Here is a 12,270-nt window from a genome sequence, read left to right as displayed (position 1 = left end):
ACGTTTACTTTTGGCCCACTGCCCTCACACAAGTTTGATTTTTGGTACTTCATAGGAAAACATTTGGGCACCTCTGCTTTAAACCCTCCAAAAATTGGCCCCCACTTCCAAGTGCCTCATTTTTTTTTAAATAAAAGGAGGGATGAGTTTAAATTCATTTTTGTTGTAATCAACATTATGCCACAAATGCTGTTGATTGAGCGTAACTTGTTTTGAACCTGGAATATTCCTTTAAATCTTGTGAAGCAGTTCTGTCATGTTTTAAATCCATGCATAACCTCAACTTGAAAGAGACATTAAATGTATCTACATAGCAAATTATTTCTCTAAAAACAATTATGTATTAGTTTCTGTTGCACCAGAGTAAGAGAATTAAGAAAAAAAAAGTGTTGATTTATAATTTGGAAAATAAAATTAAGTTAAAAATCCAAACAGTATGATGTGGGAAAAACCTTCCCACTGACCAGTCTTGTTCTACAGAGCACAGCGGATGTGAGGTTTAACCAGTGCTACTTATGTGTATTTTAAAGTTCTGCTAATGTCTTTCTGTGGCTGTTTGTTTTGGATGACACAGAGCTTTCTGGGACGTGAGTGAATGTGTCCTCTGTGTGTATGTATTTATTTGTAAAGAGCTCAAAGTTTTCCCAGATTGCTTCACAACATTTGATGACTTGTTTGCAACCATGCACCATAGGAAGACAAGAAGCTGTTTATGTCTTTCAATATAATTGTCTTAGCAGTGACATTTAGCACTCAAAGAAATGTGTGCATGTGTCCTTTGAGTGTGGTGACCTTCCCCAGCTGCTGTGTGTCCACAGAATTCCATTCTGGAGGTTTGGGACTATTGTGTACCACTCAGTCTTTGTGATAATTACAGGAGTTAGGAGGAGGGGGCTCTGTTTGTTTGTGGGTGGACCCTTGAATGATTCTCTCCAATGAAACTTCTGAAGTTATTTCTATGGAGTTGCTATGGGTGCATGACCTGCAGATATAATGCAGCAAAAAAGAAACATCCCTTTTTCAGGACACTGTATTTTAAAGATAATTTTGTAAAAATCCAAATAACTTTACAGATCTTTATTGTAAAGAGTTTAAATAATGTTTTCCATGCTTGTTCAATGAACCATAAACAATTAATGAACATGCACCTGTGGAACGGTCGTTAAGACAGTAACAGCTTACAGACGATTAAGGTCACAGTTATAAAAACTTAGGACACTAAAGAGACCTTTCTACTGACTCTGAAAAACACCAATAGAAACATGCCCAGGGTCCCTGTTCATCTGCGTGAACGTGCCTTAGGCATGCTTCATGGAGGCATGAGGACTGCAGATGTGGCCAGGGCAATAAATTACAATGTCTGTACTGTGAGACGCATAAGAGAGCTTTACAGGGAGACAGGAAGGACAGCAGATCGTCCTCGCAGTGGCAGACCACGTGTAACAACACCTGCACAGGATCAGTACATCCGAATATCACACCTGTGGGACAGGTACAGGATGGCAACAACAACTGCCCGAGTTACACTAGGAATGCACAATCCCTCCATCAGTGCTCAGACCGTCCACAATAGGCTGAGAGAGGATGGACTGAGAGCTTGTAGGCCTGTTGTAAGGCAGGTCCTTACCTGACATCACCGGCAACAACATCGCCTATGAGCACAAACCCACCTTCGCTGGACAGGATTGGCAAAAATTGCTCTTCACTGATGAGTTGTGGTTTTGCCTCACCAGGGGTGATGGTCGGACTTGCATTTATCGTCGAAGGAATGAGCGTTACACCGTGGCCTGTACTCTTGAGCGGGATCGATTTGGAGGTGGAGGATCCGTCATGGTCTGATGCGGGGTGTCACAGCATCATCGGACTGAGCTTGTTGTCATTGGAGGCAATCTCAATGCTGTACATTACAGGGAAGACATCCTCCTCCCTCATGTGGTACCCTTCCTGCAGGCTCATCCTGACATGACCCTCCAGCATGACAATGCAACCAGCCATACTGCTCATTTTGTACATGATTTCCTGCAAGACAGGAATGCCAGTGTTCTGCCATGGCCAGCGAAGGGCCCGGATCTCAATCATATTGAGCACATCAGCGAACAGTTGGATCATGAGAGCTAGGGCCATTCCCCCAGAAATGTCCGGGAACTTGCAAGTGCCTTGGTGGAAAAGTGGGGTAAAATCTCACAGCAAGAACTGGCAAATCTGGTGCAGTTCATGAAGAGGAGATGCACTGCAGTACTTAATGCAGCTGGTGGCCACACCAGAAACTGACTGTTACTTTTGCCACCTTAAATTGTTTAAAGGAATGCTCTGGTTTCAAGTTTAGCTCAATCTGCGGCATTTGTGGCATAATGTTGTTGAATACCAAAAAAAACAAAAAACAATTTCTTAAAAAAAATAAAATCTGGTTTACAGTGAGGCACAATTGAAGTGAATGGAGCCAGTGAACTTTCAAAAATATAGTCACAAATCTTAAACAATATGGGTGTTAACATGAATTAAGTGTAATAACATTGCATACTAACATTTGTGTTTAAAGTTATTTTCAATTATACAACACCATTACCATGACGACGTGCACCCTGAACCCTAAAACCCCTGTTATCATCAAGGTTTAAACAACTTCACAACTCAAAAATAAATGTAAGTGCTTCTATGAAATTATTAACTTCAGATTTCTGCCTTTAAACTCTCCAAAAATGGCCCCTATTCACTTCCATTGCAAGTGCCTCACTGTAACTTTGATTTCTGCGTGTGTGTGTGTGTGTGTGTGTTTTTGTTGTTTTTTTAAGAAAAGGTGAGGAGTCGAAATACTTTTTTTAATTAGTTAATTATATAATTTAAATTGTTTTGTTAATTACATCACAAATGCCGCCGTTTGATCTTAACTGAACCCGGAATGTACCTTTGATAAGTTGCATTATTGTTCTTAAAAAGGATTAAATCTTCTCATCTCATTCACCCAGAATATAATGGAAAGGTGTGTCTGAAATAATGTAATGCCTGGTGAAATCTCGATCTGATCTGGACAGCCATTAAAATACCTTCTGAGATTCTGAGAAATAGCTTCTGAGCTCAGTAAACTTCCACATAATCTCGAGACTAAGTGAAAAGGAACATCTAGAAAGTTTTAAATGATGACTTCGTCTGTATGTTGTTCTTCTGGGTTTTATTATTCTCTCTGATCCATAGAAATGTCTAAATTAATTTGAAAATGTTAAGAATTAGTGGTTGATGAATTTGAAATGAAATGTTCTTATGTTCAAAATCAAAATCAATACAAAAGGGAATAAAGCAGAGGGCTTTAGAGGCAGCGGCACAGGACTAATGCATTCCAAAGTTGCTCTAAAGCATAGCATAGCAGGAGCCATTAGGACGGCTTGCATAAAATCACATCATCTAAATGCAAGGTATCGACTGTTGATGTTGATGTCTTCTCCGTTTCAAGGCTGCCACAGTCCGCTCGAACATCCACCATCAACACCATAACTTAGCCACCAAACTTTTGTAAGCATAGTTTAGTGCAGTAACACTGACTGGTTTACTATTCTTGTTACTATTGTCTTTATTGTTTGGTGACACATGCAAACAATATTTACATTTGCTGACATATGTCTAGTTTGGTCTAGAGCTTAGAACATTGTACAGCACATGCCCAGCACCTGTTCAAGAGGGTTAACTTGACTTTGACATCAACAAATATGGGCTTTTCATTGATTCTCTGAACGTGACTGGCAACAGGTTTTCACTGAATTTCATTGATCTAATATTAGCATTGATCCAATCTGTTGGCAAAAACGTTTGATACGTTTCCATGAGAATGCAACTAAATTTAGAAATGTATCATCGACAAACGTTTGCACTTTCTGATGGATAGTTTTTTATTTAGCCTGTCTGAATCAAACCCCAGTGTTGAGTCTATGTCCATCAATTTAGCTGTAGATCTTAAAAATTTTAAAGATGTGACCAGTCCCTTGGAAAAACAGAAAACTTAATCCCTTCATCTAAATTTGGTGTCGGTGCCAGCCATCCCTCCCTCTCCTCTCGTCTCTCTCGCGATCTCTTTGAAGCAACATTGCGCTCCTTACAGCACGCGCCCGTTACGCACTCGCTCCGTCCACACCGTTGCGGATTCTATAACATGTCACGGACTTTTGGGACAGTCTTGAAATGACCGAACTATCGGCACGACTTTGAATGTATCTCTCGCGGACCCGCTGCGCTCCTCCCAGAAGAACCGGAATCAGCGCTCTGGAGAGGGCACGAGAGGAGAACCGAGGGACATGCCGATGACTTTTAAACATTTCGTTCGTGTGCATAGATAGTATTTGTGAGGGGAAACGTGTGTTATGGGATGTTTTGGGTCGCTGGGAGTGTTCCAAAACTTTTGAGTGATTTTTAAGTGGCTCACCATGAAGTGCTCTTTGTCCAGTTACCTTTTAATATGCCACAAGCGATGCTAAATTTAAATTATAAACACAAATAACATGTCCCCGACTGCCCCGAGATTTGAGTCTTCTCAAGAATATCACATTAGAAAGGGACTGGACAGGACATGTTTTGCATGTTAGAACGAGCTTGTTAGCCTACATTTCAAAGGGATTTAGTGGCTTTTATCCTAATTAGTTATTAAGTTTAAAGTTGACTATTAGTTATTAAAATAGGATATTTTCTTCATTATTCTACTGATTACAAGAATAATGATTTTTATTGTTTGGCAATTTGTGGTGTGATAGCGAGTTTTGCTGTAGGCTATAGGGTGCATTAGTTTTGATTGTGTGGTGTGAGTACAATAATGTTGGGTAGTCCGTCAAATAACGGAGGCATTAGAATGCTGGTTCCCCGGCACCAAATGACGACAGGCGGGTTGAGTTTGTGGCCCTCGCCGCTGTTCACACAGAAAGAAGCGAAACGTCATCTCCAGAGCGGGGACACCCTTCTCATCGCACCGGCTTACTGGGCACACCGCTGCCAGTGCCACCGGGACCGAGGACGACTCCTTCTGCCTCCAGCAAACGCTACAGAAAGTTACAAAACTGCCTGTACAACGTGCTCGAGAGACCAAGAGGATGGGCATTTATCTATCACGCCTTCATGTAAGTCACCCGCATAGAAACTGCACGTGAACTGTTGCTTGGACGTTATGAGATGTGATTTTTTTGTTTGTTTTGCATTCACTCGATCTTTAAAAAAAATTAAGCTAAGCAGAAAGCATGTTGACGTCAGAGAATTACATCAGAAAAACATTTCAAGACTGCAATGTAATTTGCACGCGCAAATGGCCTGTTACTGAACGGCGCACCTGCCGCGTGCTCACCTGGAGAAAGTGACAATCTCTAATTCTAGACTTGCTGAGCAGGTGTTCTAACAAAACATCATACCCATCAGAATGGGATACCTTCGGTTAATGCGCATGCTCAGCAGTGAAATTTGTAGAATTGCGCATGCGTTAAATTTAAAACATCCACATAATTTGAACATGAGCCAAGATTGATTTTAATCTCTCAAAATTGGATACAATTCCCATGCTACATTCTTTAAACAAATCAGATTTGCTTGCATTATGGGATTTACAGATTCTGTGCATCTAACCTTCTTAAAAATCTTGCAAAATACCGTAACATAACTTAATAAGTCAGTCAAGTAAACGATACAAAAATCATTTCTGAGGTTTTTGTGAGATTTTCCTTCTTGATTTTAAAACAGTAGTTCACCCCAGTGTAGTTTAGACAAGTATAAGTCTCTAAGCCACTGCCACCATTTGTTTACATACATTCAGAGCTCTCTCTCTCTCTCTCTCTCTCTCTCTCTCTCTCTCTCTCTCTCTCTCCCTCAATCACACACACACACACACACACACACATGCAAAAATTTAATATTTGTGTTATTTTCTTAATTTGCTGAATGCATTGCATAATTTTAAAGTTTTGTTAATACATTCAGCTGGCTTACATCATGAATTAATTTAAGCAGATGGAGGGCTGTATTTGGGCCTATAAAATGAAAATGTGAAGACAGAAACTAATAATAATTATATTGTTAATGTATTTTACATTTTGCTTTTTTGAAAATTTTTATAGTAATTATAAGAGTGATACAGTGTAACAAGACCATAGTAAACACACAGAAGCATGGATCATCTTCACAACCATGGTTAGATATAACATGATTTCTATAAAACAAACTATGGCATTTTAAATATAATTTAAATTTAAATAAATAAATAAATAAATTAAATAAATAATTAAAATAAATATAAACAGTAGACCTACTCTAAACACATGAAAAAAAACAATAAATACAAAATATAAATCTTTATAAGTTATAACAAAAAATTATTATATTCCCTCACTCCCTAATGTAGCCTATGACAAATTTAATAGAGCTGAAGTAGTCATATGATAATATGTATTTATTATCTATTTTGGCTTAAAGTACAGTTAGCGTTAGACTACTATAGTAAATTCAAGGGTGGTCATGTAGAATTCTGTGCTGAATTCAAATGGTTTTCGCTTCTCGTGCCTTGTGCCTATAATTCTCTCAAAGCCATGAGTTTAAGAGCATTGCGCTTGTGCTTCTCTGTCAATTGAGACGGATCTATCTACAGAGCAATACAGTTGCATTAGCTGAGGTTGTGCCTCTGCCTGTGTATTTGACGCTGCTAAACCAGATACTTAAGATGCGTCGCTAGACTTCAAAATGAGATGAACCGTGGTACAAATGCATAAAAACCCATATAATTAAGAACCAACTGATATACTCCAAGTCTAGATAAACATTTTAATGCAAAGAGGAACTTGATGATAGATTTGACTGATAGATTATGACTGATGACTGAACTAATAATTTATTATTATTATTATTATTTTCTCCCCTTTTCTCCCAATGCCCAATTCCCACTACTTAGTAGTTCCTCGTGGTGGCGTGGTTACTCACCTTAATCCGGGTTGTGGAAGACAAGTCTCAGTTGCCTCTGCTTCTGAGACAGTCAATCTGCACATCTCATCACGTTGCTCACTTTGCATGACACCACGGAGACTCAGTATGTGGAGGCTCATGCTATTCTCCGCGATCCACGCTCAACTTACCACATACCCAATTGAGAGCGAGTACACCTAATCGCGACCACAAAGAGGTACCCCATGTGACTCTACCCTTCCTAGTAACCAGGCCAATTTGTTTGCTTAGGAGTCCTGACTGGAGTCACTCAATACAACCTGGATTCAAACTCGTGACTCCAGGGGTGGTAGTCAGCATCAATACTCGCTAAGCTACCCAGTCCCCTAAATGTTTTATTCACTGTTGCAAATGATGTTGCCAATTTAAAGGGCCAAGTATGTGCTTGAAGTCAACTGGGGTTTTCCTCCACCATGCTAACTTTGACATTTGTTTATTCTTAGTTATTTATTAGAATACTTCTGTTTTGTTGAGGGTCCCAACTGGCTCCCATTCTGAAATAATACACCCCTAACAATAGCTGTGTGACGTGGCACATATATCATTGTACTGGACTCAGGAGTTGCCCCCTGCAGGTACATATTCATCAGTTTTAGACTGCGTGGCAAGTCCGACAGATCCTTTTATAGATGTCTACTAGTATGAGCGTAAATCCAGCCCTGTGTAAAGTAGGCAGGTGGTGAATGATGAATTCTGCGGTCACATTTCAAAGGCTTTTAAATCGGTGTTGAATAGTGTGTGCATTGCTTATTTTTAATTATATTGACATTTCAACATATCACCATGTCTGTCCTTAAAATTGATTTCTGTTTAAATATTTTTTTGCCCATTTATCAATATTAAACCATAATTAAAAGGAGCGATGGCATCAGTTCCATTCCATCCAGGGCAGAAGGGAGCTTACAGTATCTCTCATGCCTCTGCTTCTCCCTCTTCTAAAACCAAAACACAGGCCGGATAAGAATTAATTCACTGATCTCCTATTGAGTGCATTTAGTTTTCTTGCCCAATCTAATTGCAAATTCCCAAAAAACAAAAAACAAAAAACAAAACAACAGCAACAGCAACATGAAATCGCACAGCTTCAGTGTAAACAACTTCAGACACAAATTACGTTATGAGGCACAAATCACATGAATCATCTTTCTAATGTACTTAATTAACACAAATATTAGTACTGTTCACTAACTAAGCCTAGGGTCAGCAACTCTTTCCATAAGCTTATGGAAATTCTGTCGAACCCATTGCCTTCTGTGAAACATAAAAGGAAATTTTAGGTAGAATGTTAGAGTCCTATAGCCTCAGTCACCATTCACTTCCATTGTATAAAAAAGTATGCTATGAAAGTGAATGGTTACTGAGGCTTGCATTCTGTCTAACACAGGGGTCGGCAACCTATGCCAGTGCTGGCACGCAGTGGGGTAATCACTGTTACACCAGCAATGGCGAGAGTGGAATAGACTATTTTATTTATATGAAGTTCTGCACCTGCATTCCAATCTACATATTGATGTAATCCTTCCACATGATCAAGCAGCATGTTTTCATGAGCTGAATGGGCAGCAAAACAAAAAGTTAAAATGTGACGAGACAGCAGTATACCCTACAGACTCATGCAGCGTATGCAGGCCATTCACGCATCATGATCCGGCAGTGCTTCACTTTCGGTTAATCACGCGCCCGCTTTGCTTCGGTCAGGCTGCACGGATGACAGACTACATTCCGTGTTTCATTTGTTTCTTTTTGTTTCAGAACAACACATGATGTAATAAGAAAAAAAACACTATTAACTCTTTGAGATTTCCAACCCAGCATACAGGTACACCATTAAACCATGGTCACACTCAAAATTGCATTAAAAGATTAAAAGAGAAAACATAAATCCACATCGTGGGGTTACAAAATATTTTCAAGTCTATTCAAAACATAAATTAAACCTGGAAATAAAGTTTTAGGATTTTGCAGGTGCGATTCACTGAAAAGGCTAAATAGTTGATTGGCTTGTGATGTGCAAATGACTTGCACGTGCAACGCGAGTTTAATAGAGTTTAGTCTCAATTCAGCTGATGAAAACACACTGCGTGATCATGAAGGATTGCATCGTGTAGATTGGAATGCAGGTGCAAAAATCATCATAAATGAGAGACCTGATCCTCTCTCGCTGTTGCTTGCTTGCTGGTGATTACATTAATCACATTACATTTTACAAGTTTTCACACAATTTCGTGATCAGCAATCAAATAAGCAATTTTTGAGACATGCACTGTGTTAACTAATTTTGTATAAAAACACAAGATTTTCTTTCATTAAAGCACTTAAGATGCTCTGTTAAAATTCACATGCAGGATCATAATGATTATATCATTATCAACGAGTTTTGCTCAAAACTTTCACTCACTGTTATGCTTGATATATAAACGGCACAGCCATTGACCAGGAAAATAAAAAATGGCACTCCATGTCAAAACAGTTGCCGACCCCTTGTCTAACAACTTCATTTGTGTTCCACGGAAGAGTGAAAGTTAATTTGGGAATGACATGAGGCTGATAAAATAATGACAGAAATTTCATTTTTGGGTGAAATATTATTCTAAGCATGTTTTGTGCCTATTCATATCAAAACATTTACAAATTTGTGTTTTTTGGTCAGTCTGGTTAAAAGACCCTTTGTCCATGTACAGAGGCTGTTTGGCCTAGTGTGCTTCACACCAGTGTAGTTTAGACAAGTATAACTGTCTCTAAGCCACTGCCATCATTTGTTTACATCTATGTGGATCACTCTATCCTTCTCTCTCTCTATCACACACACACATGCACACACACACGCATGTACACACACTCACACCTAATTATGTAAATACTTTAGAATCCAAACAGTATATTTAAAAGTGCATTTATGTTTTGTTTAAAATAAGTATAGTTGACAAACAAATTGTTGTTTTGGAAAATGAAACTAAGAAGTTTAGGAGATTAAAGTGCTAGGAAGTCTTCTGCATTTAAGAGCTGTTACTGTAAAACTGAACTTTGAAGAAGCAAGGTAAAAAAATCAAAGGAGCAACATCCTTGTCCCGGTGCATGGAATACAATAAGGATTTATTGATGGTACCTGAAGTTTCAGACACCCAGTGTCTAATTCTCTGAACCATTTCTATTAGAGCCAGGTCAAGTTACCTGACAGAATGCATGTAATGCAATGGTCTGTATAATTCATGTGCATAAAGAATCTGAAAAAAGAGGGAAGACACAATATAAAACGTTGTAGCTTTGTTCATGAATGTTAGTTATGTAACTAGGTAACTAGGGGTTCACTGTCCTGTTCTTTATTTTTTTGGCTATAACTTTATTTTTTTGCTTATCGCGGCCCATTCGGCACATTTCGCGGCCGACCCACCGGCCCGCTCGGTACTCCCGCTGGCCAGTCCGCCCCTGATCGGCTCCAAAGTGCGTTGGTCCAACGGGAAAATGCCTGGTATGCCAGATTGCCAGTCCAGCCCTTCTGTCAGCGGAGTACAAATTTTATTTTAGAGCAAAAATGCAACTTCCAAATAACACTTGCCATTCTTTATGTGAATGCAATTACTTCCTAGTCCAATGGGATCCTGGGTTAACCATTTTTATGTTTCAGACTGTTCTTTCATGTTCCGATGTTTCACACTTTACATCCATAAACCCTGGATTAACATTCTTATTTGCATATTCACGGTGTCAATAACAATGACTGGACAAATACAGCTTGCGACAGACACGCAACCTGTCAATGGAGCTGCTCTGCTCTTCTGTGGAATTATCGGCAAACAATTTACTAACAGGGCAAATATCAGCTGTTTGACTTACGTCTTTTGAAATATTCCTTAAACAAGGAATACTGTTTCTTCATCATGGCAGGTATCTCGTTTCCACCACTTTTCGACACTTTACCAGTTTCCCTCAGTCGGAGAACGTAAACAGCCAATAGTCTCTGAAATAGCACATGAAAGTTTCAGCAACAGTGCAAAGAGCATGAATATTTAACGTGGTGAGTGCTGAGGCCCATCTATATGACAATCTCAACTGACAATCTATACGATAGATTGTCTGTTGCTAAACAACTTTCTGAAACATTCTAACACTGTAAACACCTTTACCGGTGTTCTTACCGGTTTATCCAGTGTACGCAAGTGTTGTGTGCATGCCTCTTCAAGGTTTGAACTCAAAAGCAGAGAATACCTTGATTATTTCAAATCTCTTGTGAACACGGATTTCTTGCTTTGTTGTTTTTTTATATAAGATGATATACGGGACTGATCAGTGTATTGGTGTGCATTTAAACGGCTCTTGTTCTGTACATTCCTTATGACAAATTGAAGTTAGTAGTTGATTATACACTTCATCTGGAGTCTCTTAAGCATCTGAATTAGCAAAGATATCAGCCCTGTGTTATAAAATGTAGATTTGAAACATACTGCATAGCTCAGGGAAATTAAATTGCACATTGATCATTAAATTGAGACTGCAATTAAGTGTGGGATATAATGTCATGATCGCTTAATTAGTTCTACCCTGCTGAGGCAGCTGGAGACAATGTGTTTCTCTCAGGGTGCCTCATTTATTTGGCAAGGCTGTTGTGAAGAGTGGTAAAGTACAGCTCAGAAAAGCTTTTTCATTCTGATTTGCCACCCAACACACCCTCTCAGCTTTTCACCTTCTAAAATCCAGCAGTTACACACATATGCAACATTTACACAGCAGTTCTGTTTTAGAGTGCCTAAATACGGTTACGTTCACACAAGGTATAACCAAGAGTAACAGCTGCATCCTATTTTCAGGACTTTGTGAATGAAACCATACTGACTGCACAACTAGTTGTCTTTTATGTCATACAGTTGTGTTAGCCACTCTGCACTGCACACATCCTAGAATAATGATTTTCTCTACACTAAAAACTTAAAAGAAGAAGCCGGTGTTTCGCTGAAGATTTCACGGATGAGCTTTGTCTCGGTTGGATTTATTTAATAATGTCATGATAAGACTTTATGGTGTTATAGACAACCTGGTCTCAAAGAATCACGTTACTATACCTACATTTTAACAAAATAATTTCCACGTGGCTTGATATACATACCACATAATTTTCTTTGTGAAATGAAACTAGAAATGCTTTACAATAAAAAATTTTAATTTTCACACAAATCATGAGTTCAGAAACTTTTTTGAGTTTCTCACACAATGCTATCTTATGTTATTATTGAGCTTGACTTGTAAGGCAATACATACTGTGAATAATGTTTGATACACATAACCAACTAAGTTTACTTGCATGTTTGTGCGTGAACA

The 12,270-nt window shown here is 38.8% G+C and overlaps 1 protein-coding gene across 1 annotated transcript in view; it reads left to right on the top strand.

Annotated features, from left to right (window-relative positions):
• Positions 1–4,795: 4,795 nt before the first annotated feature.
• LOC127650051 (potassium voltage-gated channel subfamily KQT member 4-like) overlaps positions 4,796–12,270 on the top strand; it is a 93,232-nt gene continuing 85,757 nt past the window's right edge. The window contains 2 exon segments of the mRNA XM_052135183.1: positions 4,796–4,838; positions 4,841–5,096. Coding sequence (XP_051991143.1) covers positions 4,796–4,838; positions 4,841–5,096 — 299 coding nt within the window.

Source organism: Xyrauchen texanus, chromosome 10, assembly GCF_025860055.1.
Source record: "Xyrauchen texanus isolate HMW12.3.18 chromosome 10, RBS_HiC_50CHRs, whole genome shotgun sequence".
Classification (NCBI taxonomy): Eukaryota; Metazoa; Chordata; class Actinopteri; order Cypriniformes; family Catostomidae; genus Xyrauchen; species Xyrauchen texanus.
This window is presented reverse-complemented; position numbering and strand designations above follow the sequence as displayed.